The 25982-nt window shown below is 34.9% G+C and overlaps 3 protein-coding genes across 4 annotated transcripts; 2 read left to right on the top strand and 1 right to left on the bottom strand.

Moving 5' to 3' along the window:
* Positions 1-535: 535 nt before the first annotated feature.
* Positions 536-10645, bottom strand: LOC106179330 (exocyst complex component 3). Its single transcript, XM_013562933.3, has 23 exons — positions 10483-10645; positions 9902-10059; positions 9472-9584; positions 9166-9256; positions 8854-8960; positions 8441-8522; positions 7515-7663; positions 7039-7152; positions 6547-6652; positions 6232-6315; positions 5829-5902; positions 5401-5499; positions 5055-5121; positions 4671-4763; positions 4212-4305; positions 3868-3938; positions 3451-3590; positions 2860-2947; positions 2385-2530; positions 2083-2194; positions 1794-1877; positions 1277-1369; positions 536-818 (listed from the first exon to the last, which is right to left on the bottom strand). The coding sequence occupies exons 2-23, from the start codon at positions 10043-10045 to the stop codon at positions 747-749; spliced, it is 2223 nt and encodes a 740-aa protein (XP_013418387.2). The 5' UTR covers positions 10046-10059; positions 10483-10645; the 3' UTR covers positions 536-746.
* LOC106179331 (uncharacterized) lies at positions 10616-25929 on the top strand. 2 transcript variants are annotated; one of them, XM_013562934.2, is made up of 6 exons: positions 10616-10774; positions 11688-11896; positions 12306-12841; positions 13175-13297; positions 22992-23114; positions 23427-25929. In XM_013562934.2, the coding sequence occupies exons 2-6, from the start codon at positions 11691-11693 to the stop codon at positions 23591-23593; spliced, it is 1155 nt and encodes a 384-aa protein (XP_013418388.2). In that variant the 5' UTR covers positions 10616-10774; positions 11688-11690; the 3' UTR covers positions 23594-25929. The 2 variants fall into 2 exon arrangements, with proteins under 2 accessions (XP_013418388.2, XP_086875339.1); XM_087019213.1 differs by lacking the exon at positions 10616-10774 and adding an exon at positions 10867-10972.
* On the top strand, positions 17589-21697 carry LOC147760453 (uncharacterized). Its single transcript, XM_087019214.1, has 2 exons — positions 17589-18717; positions 20379-21697. The coding sequence occupies exon 1, from the start codon at positions 17600-17602 to the stop codon at positions 18713-18715; it is 1116 nt and encodes a 371-aa protein (XP_086875340.1). The 5' UTR covers positions 17589-17599; the 3' UTR covers positions 18716-18717; positions 20379-21697.
* Positions 25930-25982: the final 53 nt, after the last annotated feature.

Genomic DNA, 25982 nt, shown 5'->3' with positions numbered 1-25982 from the left:
TTATTATTATATATTTTTTTTTTTTTGTATTGTATCAACCTTTGAATACTCAAGACAAGTACAGCATGCACTTTTTAACTCATTGACAATTAAGCACCATTTTGATTTCGTTGACCAAATAATTACATCATATCCATATATTTGCCTGTATTCTGGTATGACAATGTGCAATTTTAATTCACATAAATGTATATGGCAGTCTTTATACAACACGTTACAAGGAAAGCAAAATTAGTTTCCTTCCTGAACTGCTGCCAGACTTTAAAAATCTGATGACAGTTTTTTTTTTTTTTTTTTGCAACTTAAAGGAAAGCTGACACATAATTCTTCCTCATCCACAGTCATGGTCACTAGAGAGAAGACCAAACTGGTGCAGTGACAGCAGCTTAGTGTCAGTGTCTAAACCTGTTGTTGTTACTGTTGGGATGGGTGCAAAGACCTCCCCCCCCCCCCCCCCCTCCTCCAGTTTTTGCCAGGAAAATTTCTGCTCTGGTAAAAGGTCCTTTTTATCAGAAAAAGACCTCCCCCCCCCCCCCCCCCCCTTTCTGAAATTGCTTTCTACGGGCAGATTTCTCCAATACAGCAAGTATAGTCATAACAATTAGGAAAGCACTGTAATAATTTCCCCGCCATCTTACAAGGATATACTGGCCATGATTTTTTTTACCAATTATAATTATCAGTTTAGCAATTATTCAACTTTTTATATCACATGCAATGTAACACTGTAGTTAAACTTGTGTCTGTTATAAATTTTGCACTTTAGTAAACAGCCCCACTGGTCTCGACTCTTCCTCGCCCACTGCTTCAATTGCCAACTGGAAAGAAATAATTTCAAAATAATTTAAAATACATAGAATATAGAGTGAGAAATAAAATACGTAAATCTAAGCTTATACTGGTTCCAGAGCTTCTGAATCTGATGAATGAGTCATGTATCCTAAAATTAATATACCTTTGTGGATAATGTCAACACTCTGAGTTAATATCATCATTTTGAAGGCAATCGATAGGTTGGTAAAATAAGGGGAGCAGGTCTTAAATTTATCTGTGAAAGGCAACTTTGTCAGATGAGTTAAGGAGAGCAGGCCTTTGGTTCATCTGCGAAAGGAATTTTAGATAAAATAAGGGAAGCCAGCCTTTAGGCTATCTGTGAAAGGCAACACAGTAACCTAAAATGCTTATCAGATGTTAAAAAGATACATTTTTGACCAAGTCATTTAAAGAAAACAGATTCCGGGACTTAAAATTATTATTAAAAAAAAAAAAAACTTACATTTCTGGCATCAGATTTTCCAATATCCCCCCTCAGTGCCATCAAGTTAACCAGCTGCTCAGGGTGGACGTCAGGGTGCTTCTGGGCTATTGTCTGCAAGAGTGGGGAAATAAAATCAAGGTACATTCAAAATGATTAACTATAAATACAATCAAATAAAATCAAAATACAGTCAATATAATTAAATATAAATACAATTCTCATATCAAAATGTCTTGTTTTCATAAGATGTCAACAAGTTTTTGCTTCTACATAATTTCAAGTGTTTTACTTTGTGGGCAGCAGTCATCTAAGTAATGGCAAATGATGGAAAATCATTTCATACACTTGAATTTAAGCCAAAAGACACTCACATTCATATCTATTGTATTTGAAGTGAAACTTAAAACAAACCAATTATGTTTTCACATTTTATTCGCTTTCCTGCAGGCTTTGAAGCTCACAGATCCAATTCTTACAGATGTTTTTTCTTTCAAACAAACTAACAAAAATATCTTCACAAAACCTGGCAACTTACAGAAATTTCTAGAGCCAACATAGCAGTGTCCTGTAACTTCAGTACCTCAGCCAACATAGGGAGTGTGTTGATCATGGCCTCTTGCTGAAATCACAACATACTATGATCAATGAAAAGGACACATTTAAAAATAAATTACCTAATATGTGAATGATGTGTTGGTGTGTGAAAGGTGGCACTGTTAAATGTGGTACTGTGGAACATGTGACACTTTGTTAGTTGTGACAGTGTGTTAGGTTTGGCCATGTATTAGGTATGGTAGTGTGTGTAGAAGTAATGTGTACTATACCTCAGCAGACACAGGGGCCAGGCGCTGGAAAGTGTTAAACAACTGGTCAGCCTCCTGTACTATTTTATCACCGGCAGTGCGACGATCTTCATAGTTCCGGAAAGTGATCTTCCTATTAAGCAATCAACATGCAACATTTTATGATCTTATCTTTTACACATGGTTTTAGAGGCATTCTACTTCAATTTACATTGGGGGGGTGTGTGTGGATGGGGGGTCAAAGGGCATAAATACAACACCCAAATACCCTAAAATTCATGTAAGTCTGGACAAAATTCATCATCAGTGAATATAGCACTCACCTGCTGGGAGTCACCAGTGCCTTGATGTATTCCAACATGACCCTCTCCAAGGCAGTCACCATGATGTGGGTGAAGGACTTTGGTTTGAGGTGAATAAAGTCAGAGCAGTAATCTTCTACTGTGATACATATGGTGTCTATGGGAACCTGGGAACATATAAAATTGCTGCGTTCATTTGAAAATAACTCTATTCTCTACTATTTTCAATTTACTTGAGTGAATTCAAGTGCCTGGTGTTAATGTATGATTACACGGAATGTTTTATACCTTTTTTATTCATTTATTCTTACTTTCTTCTGCATTTTTCTTCAATGATAAATTTAGGAACGAGATCAGTCTTCAAATCAAGAGCACACTTAGCCATACCAACAAAATCTTACAAAATCTTAGCTGAAATTCAAACCAATAATGATTAAAACAACAATTTAAGACCTATGGTCCCTTCAATTATCACTGTTCTTACAGCATTTATTACCTGACTATTATACCACTTGTCTCGTGTGAGAAGTGCATCCAAATGTTCACGGAGATCCATAAACACCTCCTCCAGTAAGTAGCTACAGCTGAGAAACAAAAATAATTTTGATGTTACACACATGTAATATAAAATTTATGGAAACGGAAACCACAGGAAATCATTCAATTAGTATAAATAAATTATAATAAAAATTATAATGCAAAGAGAAAGGACAAAACTAGAGATGAAAACTTTAAAAAACATCAAAAAATAAAAAATATATTAGATACCACACGGCCTTTACGGATTTCACCTCAAATGAATAGTACAGGCTTTATTTTAGGGAAAATATTTAATATGGTATCAATACAAACCACCTAAATTTTAAAACATGTAAACCAAGATCTAACGTAATAAATTTTAGTGCTATTTCCTTAGGCTAGTACATTATATTGAAATATGTATAACAATCTGTATTGTGTTTACATTAAGAAAAAACTTTAACCTCTTGATTGTGATTTTAAATAAATAATCATCATCAGCATCATTATAGTTTTTTTTTCCTTATAATTATTCTTATCAAAAACAATAACTGCATTACAGACTCACCCCTCTCTGGAAATGGATTCAAATATCTTGGCCATGGTTCGAAACCTCTTGTGCTCCGTGGCAGAGTCCCCTTTGATGTACTTATTACACAGGTGATCCATCAGGTCCACAAATGCCAGGCAGTTGTTGATGTTGGCCATCTGGGTGAAAGGAGAAGGAAGAATAGCAAATCATCATCCCCATTGGGAGCAATCCACTCTCAGCAGGTTGGCCGTCATGGATTGCCATGTGACATAAATAGCAAATATTGTGCAAATTACAACTGGACTTTAAATCCAGTCTTCTAGTAAGTGCAGCAACAGATTAAAATGTAATTTATGTTGAAATAAATATAAATTGATTTTTTATAATTATAGTTATTATTGTTTCCCAATTCAAATATTTGCATTGAGCTAGAAGAGGACAAAGTGAAGTCACCATATAATGGATGTAGCAGGGAGGCTGCCCTCTATCTTCAAAGTGTTGTTCTTTATATCGCCTCATCTCTCCTAAAAAAGAAAAAAAAAATTTTTTTTTTTGGTCAGTTTGTTTATTTATACACCTGAAACATTCGTTCCAAAGTAGCATTATCAAGTTAAAATATATGTACATTAAGACACGGAGCTTTGAAAGACCAACTAGCTATCTGGTAGGACCTGCCAGTAGTCACATGCTTGTCTCAAAGTTTAAGCCATGCACATCTATGTAAATATTTTCACACAGCAAAAATGCCTTAAAATAGGCCTTAAAAGACTTATAAACATAAAAACATAGAATCTTACCACTGAACATTTTGGCAAAAGCCTGCAGTTCATCTATGCACAGATCCAGCACCTTCAGGGTTAGGTCCTTGTTGATGTGAGCTGCAACTTGGAGCTTCAGATACAGATATACATATATCATTGTTTTTATAACAATTATTGGTAAGAATAAGTAAGGTTTAACAGTGTTTTTGTATGTGTTACGTTTTTTTTTTTTTTTTTTTATGGTAAGTGTGAGTGTAAGTCAGCAAGCTTAAGAGAAAACCCTGGCTCCCATGTGGTCTACTGTTATAGTTTTTTAACAGAACATGCTCGAATTATTTCTACCTGAAACCTTTTAGCAATCAAACCAGAGCCGTACTTAAATCCTAACGACAAAACCTGGTAATAGCCTACACCTTGCTCAATAGCTTAGATAAAATACATGTTACATACAGATATAAGTATTAAGCTGTGAAATAATTTCTGGAAAAAACTCACATTCTGTTCAATCATCTCAAATAGTATGATAGGCATTGGAGTGCTGAAGTAACCTTGAGCATCAGAGTCAGGTTTGATCTCCCGAAACCAGTCCTTGGAAAAGAATAAGACTTCTATACAGTCAACTATACAATCAGCCTGCAATATCAACCCTCTGATAACTAGTAGTACATTTGTTATCAAAACATTTCTTGTAAAAATATATTTTTCAAATTTAAAAAGACATTAGGACCACTGGGAATTTGAGCATTTATTTTAAATGATATTCAATTATATATACATATGGTCCTCAAACTATAGAATTTTGATTCAGATTGTAGATTTCTGAGCCTATTCCTAATTAAGCTGTTACCCCACTACCGCCCACTGCTCACTACTGCCCACCTTTAGATCTGACTGCAGAGCCTTGCTCATCCAGTCTTCTATATCCTTCTTCATAGTGGTCAGGTACCTTGAAATGTAACAGTATGATTTATTTCATGTTTACTCATAATATGTTATTTCATGTGAAGATGATAATATTCTAATCAAATAAATAAGATGAATAACTTTTTTTATTCATAATCAGTAATGTTTTGCCATACCAGTACATTATAACATGATTTAGCATTTAACTTATCACATTAACCTTTGTATGAAGAGTATGAGAGAGAGACAGATTATTATTTATAAATCAGAATCTAAATGATTTACTTAAAAAAGAAAGAATGGATTAGAACTGTGCACTGACTTTTGTTGCAGATCCTCCAGAACACTGTTCTCCAGGAGAGGGCCCAGGTTGTCTTTATTCAAATCTTTCAGCTCAGGATGGTTCATCAGGTGAGTAGACCTGAACAGACACACAATTTCAGAGATTGTTGAGACTTAACATCACTTATCAGCAGGTTGTACACAGAACTTAAGAGATTGTTGAGACCTAAAATCACTAGTCAGCATGTACACGATATGCTGTTTCCTGGACCAGGCATCTCTGAAGCTCTGGGTGTTTAAATGGGACCTTATATCTTCAAACTTGAGCATGAATATTCAACTGAATGTAAAATACTACAAACAATATCTATAAGTTCAGGGTGGTTGAGAGACTAATATCACCTCCCAGAGAGACAGAGAGTGAGAGGGAGAGAGAAGTGGGAGGGAGAATGGATTTAAACCACTCACCAATATGCATTCACCCAGGTCAGGAGTGAGACTATTTCATTCTTTTCTAAATCCTGCGATATTAATTCCAAAATCTGAAACATAAATTGTAAATAACAATTACTGAGGCAACCTTTCATGTCAACTCTTTTTTCAATGAACATTGTTTAGCTTAAAATCACTTAATATGTCTTTGGTCATCTCAACATTTTGTTCTACTGAATTATCAAATTGATGAAACTCTATCTATCCTGTAAGACTGATAAAATAACAAGGCTAAACTCCACATTATACTTTCTTTTTCACTCTGATACATTCTGTTGCAGTAGAAAGTTAACAGTTCTTCAATCTTGTATAATCTTTTATCCAAAGTTTATAACTTATTTATTTATTTATTTATTTATTTATATCTATGCTAACTCACATGATTTCCTATGGCTTCATGGTACATCTTCAAGTATCTCTGTACAACATCATATTCTGGTGGAAAACAGGGCTCACATACTGACTGGAATAATAATAATACTAATACCCGAAAATACCTTAATAATTTTGTCTACTGTGTAATGATCAAGGTTGAGAAACATTGGGTCTCTTCAGAAGCTACTCACGTTTTATCAGTAATCATATAATCTATTTCTTGCATAGAATTTCGCTGGATAATATATTTAAATTATATTTACAAATTCTAACAAGAACACAATTATGTCATGGTCATATTCCTGTTCAGTGTTGTTACCTTGACTACCCTGAGGTCTTCTATGGTCAGTTGTCTTGTGATCTCTAGATGTCTGACCAGCCACATCTTTTCCAGAGTTCGATCCTCAAGCTGGCTGCCCTCAATTCTGAAACCAGAGGCAGAAATAAAGTGGGCATCAGAATAAGGCAACTATAAGGAGTTCTGGTCCTCAAGGTGGCTTTTCTCAATTCAGAAATCATAACCATAAATGGAGTGGAAACGAAAATTGGGTAGCTGTATTGACTTGCCCTTGATAAAGCCAGGTTTCTTTATTTCTGATAATACTATCATGCTATCATACTAATCCTATAATAATGAAATTTGGAACATAAATGTTTTGATCTATATTGTTAAACTATTGTTTAACTATCACCTTTACACAACAAAGGTAATACAAATATGAAAGAGGAAACAAGGAACTTTCTACATGCTTTAAAATAAATAATTTTATCAAAAAGCACAAATTAATATCATTATGGGTCTTATTCTTACCTGGCAGCAACAGCTTCTCCAAGCACCTCAAAACACTTCTCTCTCCATTTCTTAGGTCTTCCAGGAGGAAGAAACCCTGTCTGTTCTTGTCTCTTCAGCATAAAACTGTCTTTCCTGTAAACAGAAATTACTTTCAATGTTATCAAACACTCAATTAAAATAATGAAAAGTACTTCCAAGAGTAAAATTTAATCTTAAAGTTGTTCAATACAATGGGCTGGGTTCAGGCCAAATAATCATTAATACAGTCAATACCACTGATGTATTACCCAGCATAAACTCATACTTTCTTTTACCAACATATGTCCCTGCTTGGAAGTACTAGTACCAAAAAAAATTTAAGTCAAAACTAACTTTCAACGTAGATTTTTCATTGAGACTAGAAAGTATGCTTTCTAACATTTCTACATTACAGTGGTAGCCATAGCAGCAGTAACCATAGCAATGGTAACCATGGTGACTCAAGTCCTACCAACCTCTCCTCCCTCTCTATGATCCTTAGTGCTGTTACTATGGCAGTGGGGTCTCGCCGGACAGTGGTCAGAGTTCTCTGGAGCCTGATCCACAGCTGCTTGCCCAGCTCCTGGGACAGCGTGCTCACATCTTTGAAGTAATTCAGAATCATCTGGAGAGGTAAAGGATCTGTTAATTAATCAATCAAATTATTCATCTATTCATTTACCTATTTAATTATTCATTTATCAGAGATGAAAGTGGACCTTTGAAAATTCTAAAGAATGCAAGAACCTCAGAGGAGGGAGCTAAAACAAAGACTTTCATCTCTAATTTATTCCTTTATTTATTAATTTATCAATGTCCAATTATAACCTCCGCCAAGGAGGTTATGTTTTCACCCCTGTTTGTTTGTTTGTTTTTTTTTGTCTGTCTGTCTGTCTGTTTGTCAGCAACATAACTCAAAAAGTTATGGATGAATTTTGATGGAATTTTCAGGGTAAGTCAGAAATGGGTTAACTGAGAAGTGATTAGTTTTTGGTGGTGATCTGGATCAATAATCAATAATCAAAAATCTAAGTTATGGACTGATTTTGATGAAATTTTCAGGAACTGTCAGAAGTGGGCCAAGGAACAGATGATTAGTTTTTGGTGGTGATCTGGATCAATAATCAATCAATAATATCAATCAATAATCAAAAATCATAAAACTAAATCATTATAGAATGAAAATTTAGGAGTGAAACGGCATTGGGTGGAGACTTTGCTGCCTTGGCGGAGGTCTGTGCTCTCGGAGCGCTTTTCTAGTTTATCCATTTACTTATGTATTTATTTATTCCTTTGTTTGTTTGTTTATTGTATCATTCATTTGGATACCAGCTAATTTTGCCACAAATTTTACACAAGTATAATAAACATGTTTGTCATGCTTGTATCATGTTTTACTCACATTTTTGTCGGTTTGGCTCACAGATGGCTGCCTGTCCAGTTCAAGGAGGAGATCATCTCGGGACATCTCCAGATCTGTGAGACTGAAAGGAATTATTAGTAATTTTTAGATATCTCTAGGTCAGTGTGATTGGATATGATTGGGAGCATCTTATCAGTAAGAGACATTTATAGACTTAATAATTCAAACACAAATAACACTTGTCTGATGTATTCCTAGATATCATCAGCAATCTGCACCTTTTTTTTTCTTAATCAACACCTCACTTCACTGCAAATATCTGCCTAATTTTCCTAGCCATATCTGAAGGCAAAAAAGCCAAATCATAAGAGAAACAGAATTGTCCTCTCCCCACCACACTCTCTCTCTTTCTCTCAAACTTCACTCTAAATCCACCTGTGTTGAGTATTTACCATTTGTGAGCATGCAGCAGCTTTCCATCAGTGATAAGTTCCCCTGTCTTCTTAACTGTCTCTGGCACAGTGAAAATATGTTTTAAATTCTCCACTGCAGCAGCCAGCTATAAAGAAAACGATATGTCAAGTATAATACCAACAATCTGTATTAGTGTATAGCATTTCCACAAACCACTGTGTTACTGAGTACATAATTTTTTTAACTCTACCTGTTCTTAGCCACACGCTGAACAGATTCAAAATGGGTTAAAGAAAATGTAAAAATATCATTGCATTGAAATTTTCATGTGGATCTGGGGCATGACATACCTGTCTATGTCTTAGATTCTCATCTCTAACTTTGTTCAGTTTCTCTTGAAGGTGTGCAGTGGATTTATACGTATCCTCCAACTCTTGGAGACTGCAAAGGAAAATAACTGCTCTGAATAATATGCAACTTGTTTATGGAGATTTCTGGACACCTTTTTTGGAATTAATTTCTGGACTTGGCTTTCAACAGTGAGTAAAACGATTAGTACAGTTTTGTTTGAGTTTTGTGAGTATTAACTGTCGGTAATAGAAATCCATGACCAAATACAGTGAGTGGTTGCCATGATGCACTGTATACTCTGATACCTTTGTTTGGTCTCCTTGACATCATGTAACCCCGCCTGTAGTTGTGACAGACCAGTCCTGACACCTTCCAACTGAGACTGGAGGGCTGTCTTCAACATGGCTTCAACTGCGGCCTAAAACAAAACACCATTTAAAAATTATATAGACATATCAGTAGGACAGTAGGAACCATCATCTGCAGGGCCATCTTCAACATGGCTTGAACTTTCGCCTGGAACACATCATCATTACAAATATTATATAGATATAATGCAGTAAGAGCCATCATCTGCCAGCACTTTCAAGAAGGGGGGGGGGGTCTGAAAAAAGGACCTTTTACTGTGTTGGTGGATTAGAGGCACCCCTAGATCTGGTGTGTGTATGTGGAATATGAGGTTTGTGGCCTGCCCTACCTCCCAGATCTGCCACTGAGATGTTCAGTGGTACCCACCTTTTTGCGCACAACCCTCCTTTTATACTGGTCCACCTTTTCCAGCTGATCAGGTCTCTGGATCATGGCGGCTACCTGCTTGGTAGCGTTCCTCTTAGCGTCCCCCTCCAGCTTTTCTAGGTCCAGCGGGACCAGGTGAGACATACTGGATGTTTACACTGAATAAGAATTTAGATAAAATAAATTATTTTATTTAAATCTGACTATGGGGTCAATTTCTTGTTATTTATTAACTTATTGAATTGCTTTTTGCTTTTTTATTTTATTTATTTTATAATTATTTTTAAGAATTGTCACTTGTACAAATCTTGAATACTAGTAAATCAGCTGTACATATGCCACCTGCAATTGGTTGTTTTAATTATATAATCTGCAAATCTAACAAGTTTTGAATGGGATAGGAAACCGACTTCATACCACAGGATGTGGGTTGACATATATAAAAACACTTGCCACAATGCCAGGGTACCGATTATGAACGATTTGGCAATTTGCACGGCAATTAGCAGAAATCGGTCTTTAACGCCCCTCCTTCCTTCGCTGTCATCACATTTACACACTGGTCAAAAACGCCTACTTACGCAAAGACCCCCTTCTTCTGTGCTTGCAGAAATGAATCGGGTTTGTGTCAGGTCCAGGGGAAAATAAATTTCCTTCTTCCGCGACCTTCACCTTATTTGTTCTCGTATCCTCACGTTACGTGAGCGTAAATCTCGTCGTTGACGTCACTGTGTCAGGAAGAAAGCGGACTGTCGTTTTACGCCAGTGAAAGCGTGAAAAATTCTACTCTGGCGGCCTGTTTTCTTTACGTCAGTATGATGAGGATTTTAAATTGAGCTGAGGTTTTCTGGGGTCGCAAAAGAAAAATAAAACGTGAGTACGTTTGAGTGTAATTAGCGTCGTAATTACATATTGCTACGGGAGGCCGTAACGTCTCCTGCACGCAAGAGAGTGATTGACATGTGAAGTAATGATGTCATTTCCGCTTTCACTTCAACACGTGCTTCCTGTTACTCATGAATCATGTTGATTTCCGCAAGATTGTGGTGCAACAAAATTCAAACAATTTTGGTAAGGCAAAGCACATTTAATTGTGAAATATGTAACAATAGATTGTTGGTGAAAAATGGCTGCGAGCGGCACAGTCAAGCATTTATGTTTTTCAAAAGAAGAAAGGAATTTCAAATAAAAAATAGTTTTAAAATTAAAAGTATTACTGTACCCCAGTATGTGCATATGTTGAAGTAAAAGTACTAGGAAGTGATACAATGTAATATTATGTAATAGTTTCATTTTCACTCTATACTAGTATTCGAAACAGGTTTGGATGTCTTTATCGCTATTATTTAAAGGAGAGCATGGTTGTCATATCAGTATGTAAAATTGCTAATGGTGCTGTGAGCAATGTCTAAGTAATACACACTTTAAAGAGATAGTAAATATTCCGCAATTTCTGTCATTTTTACAGGTAGTTCATACATTGGCTTTCAGTGAACATTGTTTAAAATCCTCCAATTCATTAAAATTGTTTTATTATTATTATTATTATTATTATTATTATTTAAAAATTAACTGTAATATGTTTTAGCCAGCGAGATATGGGTTAAGCCAGGATTTTCTTATTGAGACAGGCCTTTTAGCTCCTATGGGCTTCAAAAAGAAATCCACAATAGAACAAGTAGGGAGTCCAAAAGACAAAAGTCTTAAAGGCAGGTTGCCTGGATAATGTCCTTCATTTAAATTAACTCGGTGACACTGAAAAATTACATATCCTTGCATACTTCAGATAATGGAAGATGAGATAATAGTTGTGACATGCGGTACCATCACAGGGAAGTTACACAGGGAAAAGTTCCTGTGTCCAGGCATTCATCAGAGCTGTATTGAGACAGAAGACGGAAGTTTTGTCACACCTAAGATGTTCTCTGTGATGGGAGATAAGGAAAAACTGAAAGACTGGAAAAACGCAATACGTATCAATGGAACAAACTTTAGGTATGAGATTTTTAAAAGTATTATATATACATTATATTAAAGCTTACATTTATTTTTTTTTTTTCACATTTGGAGTTTTTTTAGAGAAAATAATTAGAAATAAGAAATATACCCAAATAAATTGTCTTAAGAATACATTGATTAAGATGTGTGATATGTACATGCATTTGTAAAGATCATTTCACATATTTTTTTTTTTTCTGTGTAAATTTATTCAGAAAAGACACTTCAAATTTTGCCCTTTTCATTACTCTCTATATATATATATATTGAGTTTGTTTTTATATTCTTAGAAACATATTATTCAGTTGCTTTGTCAGTTAATTATATCATATTGTTATTGCCAGTTTTTGTTAATTTTATTTTTGTTTCTGCGTAATTGTCTAGTTCTCATTATTTTCTTCACCAGAAAAATGATGGACACTGGACAACTAGACTTCTTCAACCATTCCGTCCACTGCTCAGGACGTTGTATAGCGCGGACACCTCTGACTGTTGGCAGTTTGGAGACTAAGACGACCAAACCAGAAATCAGTCTAAATCCGCCGACGATGACCCCAGTTACTCAAGCAGTATTCAACCCCATTCCGGAGCTCACAGAGCATGCGTATAGCTCCCAGTCTCGAACAAATCGGTGGAAGGCAGACTCCAGTGGCTCATCGTCTACGAGCAGCAAAAAGAAATCATTATCGCAAGCAGTATTTCCGCATGCTGTGTTAGTGTCAGCGACTGGCCCCGTGACCTTCACAGATGACATCAGCAATCAAGACAGTGGAGGATCTAATTCAGACAAGGAACCAGGAATTAATAATAATGGCTCTTTTGTGAATGGAGATTCACATGACAGTGAATTTGACTTGGATATTAAACCGTCCGCAGATGAGTTACAGAAGCTGGCAATGGCAGCATGTCGAGGTCTACCTGGCGAGGATGAAGCAGTGCTGGGTACGTTGTTAATTGTTGTAACATAATAATTTGTGAATAGAGTGAGCAGTTGTAAATATATGTACAGTCATTACATAATTTTCATTGTAAATGTAATTGTAATATGATCAGTTATAAATATTTTAAATAAAATTCTGGTTTTAGTAATTGTAAAGTTAAATTTAATTGTATTATGATGAATTGAAATTATAATTTAAATTTTTTGGGGGCCCGAACGCCATGCCAAGGTGGGGGGGGGGTTCACATCCTTGGCCCCCCCTCCCCCCCTTCAAATAATCCTGGATCTACCCGTGGATACCAGTTCCTTGACATTATACCCTTTCAACCTTTCAGAGAGCCAGTTGTTCTGGAGAGGTATTATGGAGGTCGGTCTGCTGGATGAATTCTTCAGAGAAATCAAACAAGGGCTGGACACTTTGAAAAACTCACTTATCAAATCTAAGGCATCAGAGGCGGGTAAGCCACAGATTTTTTTTTATGGTAAATTCTTAAAATTTAAAATGTTTTGCTTCTTTGGAGGTTCAACGTTTTGAGTTACTCACTAAATTTTTGAGGTTTTAGAATAAGTAATAAAATCTTCAGACAGGGTTTGTTAGGTTTTATGATTCTATTACTGACATCGCCATGAAATTGGTTGACACTCTTAATCTCTGCGTATAATTTTTTTTTTTTTTTTTTTTTTTTTTTATGGAAACCTGAATCAGTTATAAAAGTTACGATGAAGATTGCATTATAATTTTAATCTTAAAAGTCTCATGCTAGAGCTTACTGGTAATGTCTCTTTGTAACTTTTTATGTACAGACACAGATGTGTCTGTACATATAGCCATCATCTGCGTCTGTCGTCGCCGTCGTCGCCGTCGTGCACTTTTACCGATAACACGATAAGTGGAACACCGTTTTTGCTTTTGGCTTGAAACTTACAGAACTGGTGAATATTCCTAATACGCAGGTCAAGTTCAAAAATCAGCATGATCGGGCCATTTTTAGGGAAGTTATGCTGTTTTTTCACTTTTTTCAGCATATATGCAGCACCGATAACACGATAAGTGGAAAACCATATTACTTTTTGGCTTGAAACTTACAAAACTGATGAATATTCATAATCCGCAGGTCAAGTTCGAAAATCAGCATGATCGGGTCATTTTTAGGGAAGTTACGCTGTTTTTTCACTTTTCTCAGCATATATGCAACACCGATAACACGATAAGTGAAATAACATTTTACCTTTTGGCTTGAAACTAACAGAACTGATGGATATTCATAATACGCAGGTCAAGTTAAAAAATCGGCATGATCGGGCCTTTATTTTAGAAGTTATGCTGTTTTTTCACATTTCCTCAGATTCAATTATTAGGCATGTTAACAGTCTCATTATTTAACTAATAAGATACGTAAAAGTGTTTGTTTGATATTTCCTGCATCTTTACAACATTGTTAATTGATTTTGTAAAAATGATGGTAAACTTGTTATCGTGTATTGTGTAATAAAGTGTCAAAAATGGTAATAAACTCATCATTGCAGTTTGTCAGATTCAATCATCCACTATGTTCAGAATCTCAGAATGGAGGAAATTGGACATTAAACACTGTTCTATTGATATTTTTCCCATCTCATCAATTTTCTTAGTTGGTCATATAAAAATGGCAACAAACTGTTTATTTTGTTTTATGTTAAAAATGGAAATAAACCCATTTCAGAACAGTGCTGTCTTGTTTACATTTTGGCATTTTTAAGATGTGACTTTGAAGTTTCATGAGCCTGCAGACCTTTGCTAATCACATTTTCTGAATATTCATGATACTAATATTTTATGATTAAAAATTGATGGTCATTATGCTGTTAAACATTATGTAATATTGCATCAAAATTTGAAGAAACCCCTATTTTGGGCACTGCTCCCATGATGACCATTTACAAAAACCATGTCACTTACTGTTTTCAAACTTACAGGAAAGAAACATGGGGCTAAAATACAGCTTCAGTAGGCAATGCAGTCTGTTTGGTAATTTTTTCTGGCAGTTAAACAGTTTTTTGTGAAAATTTAATTTTTCACATATTGGCATTTTCAAGGTGTGACTTTGAAGTTCCATGAGCCTGCAGACCTTTGCTAGTCACGTTTTCTGAATGTTCATGTGACTAATATTCCATTATTAAAAATTGATGGTCATTATGCTGTTAAACATTATGTAATATTGCATCAAAATTAGAAGAAACCCCTATTTTGGGCACTGCTCTCATAATGACCATTTAACAAAAATCATGTCAATTAGCCGACCACCCCCAACACCCCCAACACTGCAACCAGTCCACCCTTCCCCCTCCCCCGGAAAGGCGAGACGCCTCGATCGTGCCAATCACGAAATGCCCTTTTCAGGGCACCCTAAGTAGATCGGTATCTATAAATCTCATACTATGTAGGTGAGACACCTACCTTCCTATCAGAGACAATCTTTCCTCATAATAAAGGCGAGAAGCCTTACACACTCAAAAGGTCGCTCTCAACTATGCAAGGGGCGCTGTCAAAATACACGTCCTCAGAGGCCCAGCTCTGAATCGTGTTATTTTGGTAAAGTGGAATCTAACTAGGGCATGAGCCGACCACCCCCAACACAACAACAACTTACAGGAAAGAAACAGGTCTAAAATACAGCTTTAGTTGGCAATGCAGTCTGTTTGGTAATTTTTTCTGACAGTTAAAAAGTTTTTTGTGAAAATTTAATTTTTCACTTATTGGCATTTTCAAGGTGTGACTTTGAAGTTCCATGATCCTGAAGACCTTTGCTTGTCATGTTTTCTGAATGTCCATGTTACTAATATTCTATTATTAAAAATTGATGGTCATTATGCTGTTAAGCATTATGTAATATTGCATCAAAATAGAATATTGCATCAAAACACAATTTTTGGTGCTGCTGCTATGATGAGCATTATGGGAAAACCGTGTTATGACTGTCAAACCTTTAAAAAAGAAAGACAGGACTAAAATGCAGAATGAGTTGGAAAAGCAGTCAAATTGGCTTCTTTTTCTGGAAGTTATACATTTGAGTGAAATATTCATTATCTTTTTGGCATATTCATTGTGGGACTCGGAGCTCCCATGGACATGAAGCCGAATGGTAATCAAATTTTCTACTTGTCCATGCTATTTATTGTCAATAATCAAAGATTGGTGATAATTATTCTATAATTTATTATGTAATGTTACATCAAAATTGACAACAATATTTTTGCATTGCTACTGCAGACATTATGAAAAGAAAACTGTGTTACTTATTATTATTTTTAACTTACAAGTATGATTTTTAGGATTGGCATGCAGTTCAAATTAGAAAGCCAGGTCAATTGGGTTATCATTTATTATTGAATTTATGCAATTTTGTGTGAAATTTTCATTTTTCTCATTCTGGCACTTTCTAAGTATAAACTTGAACTCTGATGGGCCTGAAGCCTTATGCTTTTACTTTCGTCGTTGTTACCTGTTGTGCATAATTAAAATTTGATGTTGACTGTGCAGTAAAACATAATGTATTATTGCATCAGAATTGGTAGTCTCCTATTTTGTGCATTATTGTTTTGTGCTTTTCTTAAGATGTGACTTATGGGCCTGAAAGACCTTTGAGAGGGTCAGTCTGTTAAAGCAATAATAACTCTTCGTTTTGGCCAAAAAATGAATTTTCCTGGAGTAAACATCAATTTTCCCATACTTACCAATGGTTAATGAATCCATTTTTACATTCAAAGTTAGTCCCTGGTTTTTTCTAAAAAGTTTGGTTTTTTGTTAAAATCTCTTAAGAGATTTTAAGAGAGTATAGACATCAATGGAGGTCACGTGGTCTAAAGACAAGTTCAGATATCAGAATAATAGCTATAACTGCTGTTTTTGTGGTAAAACAGAATATATTATATTTCTATGAGTTATTCACAAGGTTTTTATTGTGAAATATAGATCTCATATGAAGAGTTATTATCCCTTTAATATCCCTTGGGTATCACGTAGCTAATTTCTGAGTTATAAAGTAATTTGCCTAATTGATAGGCCATTAAAGGAGATTACATAAAGCACACTTGTTGATATTTCCTTGTAAACTCCCAAAAGTTAAGCTCTCTGCTAGATTAATAATAAGGAAGCAGTGATAATTATGCAGGTTATTATATATATATATATATATATATATATATATATATATATAATCAAAGATTAAAAGTTTGAATGGCAGCTTCATTGAAATTATATTTACCTCAGGCTCTGCCTAGGAGGTTATATTTTCACCCTTGTTTGTCTGTCATCAACATAACTCAAAAAGTAATGGACCGATTTTGCTGAAATTTTCAGGAACTGTCAGAATTGGGCCAAAGAGGACAATGATTAGTTTTTAGTGGTGGTCTGGCTCAATAATCAACAATAATCAACAATTGCTGCCTTGGCAGAGGTCTGCACTCTCGGTGGTTTTCTAGTTTTGTTAGGTTTTCCTTTACAATTCTATTTCGTATAAAAATATCGGTCAGTCTTAAATGAGATATGCTTGCGCATGCGTACTCAGTTAGCTTGTGACATGCGGCTGGGTAGTCAGCCTGAAAATAGATGCGATCTATTTCTATCAGAATTATAATCTAAAACAAACGTAGTTTGTTTGCTTAAGTTGGAAACATTTTTGCAACGGAGTTGCAATCTTTTATGCGGCATATATATTGATCTGTAACGTAGTTACACATTGTAGGCTACGAATCATTTGTGTTCCAAACTTATTTTCAATATGGCGGCCGAAAGCACGTGTAGTGCTGTTTTACCGGGCCTTTCAAAACCCGCAATAGATACATGTAAGAATAGCGAGGACGTTAAAGCAAAGAAAGTAAAAACTAGAACAGGAAAGGGGAAACTAGACGACAAAGCAAAATCTAGTCATAACAGTGATGAATATTTAACTATAATGAAAAATATACAAGAAACTGTGCAGAGACAGGAAACGAACATTAATAGCGTCGTGGGACGCATAGATACTTTAGAGAAACAGTACCTGTATCACGATGAATATTGTGAGGAGAATTATGACTTTGATGAACGGTATGATGAAAGATTGGAGGATGAAACATGCCCGGAGGCAGGTACTAGTAGCACAAACAGATTTGATGATATGACGAAGAGATATAAATTAATAGAGTATACAGACGTGGAAGTTGACAGTGTGTTGGCGAGTAGTGTCAATGATTTGTTCACCAATGGGATAGTAGATCATTCAAAGTATACAGAACTTACCAAAGATGAAAATAACTCACGGCCAAAAAACTGTGAAAGTTTGGTGATAGTCAAAACCAATAAAATGGTATGGAACATTATTCCTCAATATGCCAAAACAAATGATAAGAAGTTACAGGATGTTCAAATGTCAGTTGTAAAAGCAGCTACGTTGATGACTAAAGGAATAGACAAACTGGCTAAGTTAGAAACAGGAAATGATACGAGTGAAGGGCTTGGAAAACTCATTGATATGTTCAATGACAGTATTGCTTTGCTTGGTCATGCCAATACACAGATTAACTGTTTTAGAAAGGATTTGTTAAAACCAAACCTCAAGCCAGAGTACAAACCTTTGTGCAATCATAACATTCCGTGCACAACTTTTCTCTTTGGAGATGATATTACCAAATCTGCAAGGGAAGTGGAAGATTCTGCGAAAATGAGTTATAAAATGATGCAGAGTAGAATGGGCTTGGATTATAGAAACCGCCCATACCAAAGGGGCCCACGATTCAGGGGACGCATGAGAGGAAGGTACAATCGTGGCCGAGGAAGTTCTTCCCAGAGGGGTGCACATGCAGATTCAAAAAACTTCTCATGGCAAAGCAGCCAGTGGGATCAGAACAGATACTAGAGGTGAGACATAAATTTCAAGCTGGTAGATTGCATTTGTTTGTAGATGAATGGAGAAAATTGACCAGTGACCCATATATCTTGGATATAGTACAAAATTGTCATATAAATGTTGATACCAACATTGGATTTCAAAACTTAAATGATATGGTGAAATATAGGTTTAACACAGAAGAAACAATTATAATCAGGAAAGAAATTTCTAAACTACTTGATCTTGGTGTTATTAAGAAAGTTCAAAGTGTACCGGGGCAGTTTTTATCTCCTATTTTTGTACGCCCTAAAAAGAATGGAGAATACAGAATGATATTAAATCTTAAGAAGCTGAATCAACACATTCCCTATGAACATTTTAAAATGGACACTTTTGAAAAGGCATTGACCTTAGTGACAAAAGGATGCTTCCTAGCATCAATTGATATAAAGCATGCATATTATAGTGTGAAAATAGCAGAAGAACAGCAAATTCTTTTTCGATTTGTTTGGGAAGGAAATATCTATCAATACACATGCCTTGCAAATGGCATTTCTGAAGGGCCCAAAATATTTACGAAATTATTAAAGCCTGTATATGCAAAATTGAGAAGTCTTGGCCATTCTAGTTCAGGATTTATTGATGACAGTTTATTGTGTTCAGATAATTACCTTGAATGTGTTGAAAATATAAGATGCACAAAACATCTAATGGAAACACTTGGTTTTATAATCAATGCAGATAAGTCTGTCCTTATTCCCCAACAATCATTGTTGTTTTTGGGAAATATAATTGATTCTGAAAGTATGACGGTGACTTTACCTAAAGATAAAATTGATCACATTGTACAGCAGTGTAAAATGCTTATCATTAAAACAGAAGCAAAAGTAAGACTAGTAGCTAAAGTGATTGGAATTATAGTTTCAACATTCTCAGCTGTTGAATATGGTAAACTCCATTATAGAGAACTTGAAAAGCAGAAGATAAGTGCTTTAAAAAGCAACAATGGAAATTATGATGCTATGATGCACATTACAATTAGTATGAAGCAAGAATTACAATGGTGGATGGAAAATGTCCACTTGCAAAGAAGGAAAATTGACAAAGGAAATGTTGACATTATATTGTATACTGATGCATCCAAATTAGGCTGGGGTGCTCATTTGGAGGGTCAAAAAATTGGTGGTAGATGGTTTCCAGAAGAAGCTAACCTTCATATAAATGCTTTAGAGTTACTAGCAATATTATATGCATTGCAGTCTTTTACATTTAGATTTGAAAATAAACATGTAAAGATCATGAGTGATAATATTACAGCATGTGACTATATTCAGAATATGGGTGGAATTAAATCTTATGATTGCAATAACATAGCAAAAAAGATTTGGCATTGGTGTATCGAGAAAAATGTTTGGCTCACCTGTGTCCATGTGCCAGGGAAAGATAATGTAGATGCTGATGATGCTTCTAGGAAGTTTAATGAACGTTTAGAATGGAAGTTGAATGAGAATGTATTTCAAAAGATATGTGAAAAATTTGGAAATCCATTTATTGATCTTTTTGCCTCTAGATTAAATGCGCAAGTTGAAAGATATTGTTCATGGCAGGCAGACCCCTTTGCTTGGGGTATTAATGCATTTACTTATGATTGGGGAACACTGAATTATGTTTATCTGTTTCCACCTTTCAGTTTGCTGGGTCATTGTATCCAGAAGATTCGCAAAGACAAAGCCAGGGGTATTATAGTGGCTCCTGTATGGCCAACACAGATATGGTTTGCAAAGTTGATGGAATTACTTGTGGAAAACCCAATAGTCATTCAAAAGAAAAAAGGTCTGCTAACTTTACCAGGGAACAAGCTCCCAGTGGAACATCCTCTTATGGACAAGTTGAAACTCATTGTATGCAAAGTATCAGGGAACAGTTTAGAGAACGAGGCCTTTCTGAGCAATCAACCCACATACTTATGTCATCTTGGCGTACAGGGACAAAGAAACAATACAACGTGTTCATTAAACGCTGGTTCAAATACTGTGGTGAAAGGAAAATTAATTCAATTTCACCACATGTGGAAGAGGTGATAGAATTTCTTACAAAACAGTTTAATGATGGCTTAGCTTATGACAGTTTAAATACAGCAAGAGGTGCTATTTCATCAATGGGTATTCAAATTGATGGAGTTTCAGCAGGGAGTCATCCATTGGTGATAAGATATATGAAAGGCATTTATAATTTGAGGCCACCAAGACAACGTTATGCTCAAATTTGGGATGTTAATAAAGTTCTGGTTTTCTTAAGGAAACTTTCACCAGTAAAGCACTTGACTTTGAAGGATCTGACTTTAAAACTTACAATGCTCATGGCATTAATTAATGCCACACGTGTACAAACATTACATTTAATTTCTGTTGTTGATATGAAAAAGTTGAGTTCAGAGTTTGTGTTTCAGTTATGTGGTTTACTGAAGCAAAGTAGACCAGGTTGTAATTCATCACATATTGTGTTTAAAGCTTACCCTCCAGATAGGAGGTTGTGTGTTTATACTGTTTTAAAAGAGTATATAGCTCGTACAAAGACATTGCGTAGGCATAATGTTGATAAAAATTTGCTTATAAGTTATATGAAACCTTATAAACCTGTTCAAAGAGATACGATTTCTAGATGGATCAAAGTTGTAATGACAAAATCGGGAATAGACACTACTTTATTTGGTGCTCACAGTGTGAGAGCTGCTGCTGTTTCAAAGGCAAAAATGAATTCTGTGCCAGTGACAGATATTTTGAACAAAGCTGGTTGGAGTACTGAAAAAACATTTGCAAAATTCTATGAGAAACAAATCGAGGATAAAGCTACCACATTTGAATATGGAGTTTTAAAAAGGAAGTAATGAGCATATTCATATACTAGTATATATACTGGCATGTATAGGTTTACATGAGTATCTGTTGATGATTTGTTGAAACTGTTCTAAACGATATTTTAAGCTGAAATAAAGGCCATTGAATACTGGTTTATTGATGTTTGTCACATTTTACTTTAAAGTCTCATTTAAGACTGACCGATATTTTTATACGAAATAGAATTTAAAATTAAACGAGACTTACCTTGGTTAAGTCGATGTTTGATTGTAATTCTGTGAGTGTAAAAATGAGGGAGGGCTTAAATGCCACCCTCCCCACCCAGCTTACTCAGTAATATAATTCCAATGTAATCAGCTCACAGATATATAAATATAAATAAAATGTTCTTTAAAAAAATGTGAAAACATCAAGCTTTAAAGGCTGAGTACGCATGCGCAAGCATATCTCATTTAAGCCCTCCCTCATTTTTACACTCACAGAATTACAATCAAACATCGACTTAACCAAGGTAAGTCTCGTTTAATTTTAAATTTTTTCTCAAACACTTGCATTTGTGACTTTTAACTCTCATCCGCTCGAGGCTCTGCACATTTTCTGTATTTCCACATAAGCAATTGTATTGTTTTTTATGTCTTTAAACATTATATAAAATTATTTTATGCACTGTCATCATTTTTCAAATATTGAGACTTTCATCATGTGACTATAGTCTCTCATGGTCCTGAAACTGTAATCTTATTGAAGGGGTGGATTGAGACCATCTTCTGGGTCTTCTTGAAGACAGGTTATTAAGTTTATATTGACTGGTATCTATTTTTTTCTGTTGGAAGACCATCAAAATGGAGGATGGATCAACATAGATACTTTGGAATACTGTCAGAAAATATCTCAGGGCCCGTCCTGTTATTGACCATGTTACCTGTTGTGCATGATTAAAATTCAGTGTTGACTGACAGTGCTATTATAAGCATTATTTATTATTGCATCAAAATTGACAAAATTACCTTTTTTTGCATCTTTATTTTCTGTTTTTTGTCTGTACATTTGACAGCTTTGCTGCCTTGTTTTTCTTCTTCTGGATTGCAAACATTTAGATCTGATATTAAAGATAAAGATGGAATTAGAACAAGTCTCACACTTTTGGTTATGCTTGAAACGGCGTCCATACGTTTCAGCCTTATCACAACTTCTATCAGGTGAAATGAAGTTGGGCTGCCACTAATCGGGTCTTTTAAATGTATTAAGCGTTTACTAAGACTACCCACTAACACTGCCCACTGACGCCCATTTTTACCCCAAAACTAAGAATGAACCAACACACCGTACAATTATTTAGCACCAACTAAGTGATACCTAGCACTAACATTCATCTGCTCTGGTAGTGCTCACAAAGGTTTTATTTATTATTATTATTATTATTGTTATTATTATTATTACCTCAGAAGCCAACAGGATCAATAGAATTGTTGAGGAACTGGGTCTCACTGCCAAGTTTAAAGTGAAGTTGTCAGCTTGCCGTTCAGAGACGGAAAAGTTGTCGGCACAGTTAAGCCAAGAAATGGAAGGTAAGGGGGCCAGCGTGGCATTCTTTGTTGTATTGGTTTTAAATGCTGATTAATTTGTAACTCAATATAAATGTTTCACAGCAGTATGTTCTGTTGTATTTTTATCTATAAAAACTTTATTTGACACTCTCTGTGACATAATTATCAAAATATAATGCGCTGAATCATTTATTTATTTGTTTATGAAATTTCCTAAGATGGAGTAGACTGAGTTCTTAATGCTGACTAATCATTCAAAAAAATTGATAATTTTATTTTTTAATGTTAATATTTGTTTATTGGTTACAAAAAGAGGCCCCTCTCTTTCCACAGATCTCAGAAGAAAAGCATTAGAAATTGAACAAAAGAAGGCACAGCTGAAAAGGAAAACGGTAGCTTTTGAGCAACTCCTGGAATCAAAGTCCGCCAAGCGTACCCCGACAGCCTCACTCTGGGTCTCAGCCAATGGGAAGGGAGATGAACAAATTAAGAAGTCCTAACATATTTTATTTATGTTGTCGTATCAGAATGGATCCCTACAAGAATTCTTTATGACATTTAAAAAAAAAAATTTGTCAATAGATTTTTTTCTGGATTTATAAGTGATAGTAATGAGTATGTCAGGTTGTTCTTCACATGAGTTTTATTAGCTTTAAGTGGTAAGGGACATATAATAACAATTTTTTTTTGGCCACTTTTGACAAATTTGACTCTGTTTTGAGCTTGCTCACTTCTTTCTTATTCATCTTTTGACTACAGCAGGAATCTCAACAAATAACCTTAATTTGCTTAATGATCGATTCTGAAATTGCGAAAAGGAAAGGACATTTTGTGATTTTTTTTTTTTTTTTTGCTACTGTCTATAATTATTCAAGAACAAAAGAAGTAAGATTTGTTATGGGAACATATTTAAGGTATTCTTGTCATTCATCTTAAGTTTACAAGAAATTGCACTTGTTCTGCATTTTCATTTAGGTCTGTACTTTGGCTTATTATTATTATTATTATTATTATTATTATTTTAAACATTGCAACCATTGAGATCCCCCCTCCTAACCCAGATATTTTGAAGAAGCAATTGCTTACATTCTGAAATGGCCCAGAGGTTTTTTTTTTTTTTTTGCTATCCCCCTCCTTATTAGCTTGGTTTCTGCCAGTGGTATTTCATGATCAATTTTGTTTGTTTGTGTTCATGAATTTTTTCAGAAAATATTGAGACACTTACTTTCTGATATTCAGGTTCCCTCTACCACTGCCATACACAGCACTCTTTCACCAGCTAGTCACATGCATATCCTATGTTATTCACTAGCTTTGCTGCCCTGTTTTCTTTTTTGCACAACTACTTCATCACTGAGCTGACCTCCCACTGAAAGTAATATCCTAGATTGGCCAGTTATGTTTAATTATTAATTTTGTTGATTTATATATGTATCAAGCTTTTACACCAATGTAACTAACATGTATCTTCACTTCAAGAACAAATTGTGTCCTAATTTTTTCTTAATATCAAACTGAAAAAAATAATTTATCTGCAATTAAATGGTAAAAGTTTTACAGTCTTTATACCTAGCTGTGAGAAATATTTATATTACTTGATTTAATTAGTGTTAATTTATTGTAGGTAATATTTATTGCCATTGTATTATGAAAGTTAGATGTGGTTTTATGGAAATGGAAAAAAAGATGGTGTGTTCTGATAAGCCAGGAGAAAATTTGTGACACTGGAGGGTAAAGGTTTTGAAAGTTTGTTGATGGGACATCTTCTAAAGTAAATTGGGTGTAACGCGGATATCTCGGTATAATTAATACCCTTTGTCACATTGATCTTTTGTATTTATGTGTGAGTCGCTTTTTCCCCTGGTTATAGGTCATCATGTCGAATGAACAAAGTAGTGTATCAGGAAAAAGTTATAATTAATTTTTCATTAATGCGATCTCTGCAAAACTGTTTCTCAGTTGTGGATCATAGACAATGTTAAAGAATTTTGTCATTGGTGTTTTCTTGGTGAGTCATGGAGGCACCACGTGAGTCAAAGAAGGCTAAGCTTTTGGTCTAAAAGTGAAAACCAGCTACCGGTGTAAATGTCTTTGATGGAACCTACCCAAGGAGTACAAGATATTTGGCTAAGTTTCACCATGTCAGTTTGAACTCTTTATGTTTTCAGGTTTTTGGATCAAGGCTAAACTCCGTAGAAAATGATCAGTAAATAAAGTAATAGTAGATGTGAACGAAGTTCAAAATTTTGAAATTTATCCAAAGCTGATTATTTTCACCAAATCCACTATAATTATCATTTATTGATTTATTTGTTTGTTGTAATATGTATGCCATTGGATCAAACACAAACTGGATAGGATGTAGCTTATTATTATTATTATTATTATTATTATTATTATTATTGAAAAGTATTGTGTCGAAATGTTTAGAAGTTATGTTATTTCAATAGAAATGAAGAATTTTTTGTCAGTAACTTTGGGAATATCATGATACTTGATCGTCTGCTTACTTTGTACTTCATCTAAGAAGCCATTTCCTGATGAAGTCGGACTGCAAGCAGATGAAATATTGCACGGTGGAGTATCACTTTATTTGTCAAGGTACTGACAAAATATCTTCTACTTTTTCATGCCATTTATTATTCAGATTGAGATCGTTTATTTTCTAGCCAAGTCGATTTTGCTCGTTTCATAGAGCCTCTGGTTCAGCGTTTAAAACAGGGGCATGTAGAAGTCAGAACGAGGCTATTATTCAAACGAACCGATTCATAATTTTTCTGAATCATGTTTATGTGGAATTATTTTGTTATGTTCTGAAAATAAATTGAAAATATGATCTTGTTTGTACTCATCTCAGTGATTTAAATCACGTGCTTTCTGAAAAATTCT

Source organism: Lingula anatina, chromosome 8 (genome assembly GCF_051362555.1).
Source record: "Lingula anatina isolate TDL-2025a chromosome 8, LinAna3.0, whole genome shotgun sequence".
Lineage (NCBI taxonomy): Eukaryota > Metazoa > Brachiopoda > Lingulata > Lingulida > Lingulidae > Lingula > Lingula anatina.
Note: the sequence above shows the minus strand (reverse complement) of the source record. Positions and strands in the feature narration are given on the sequence as shown.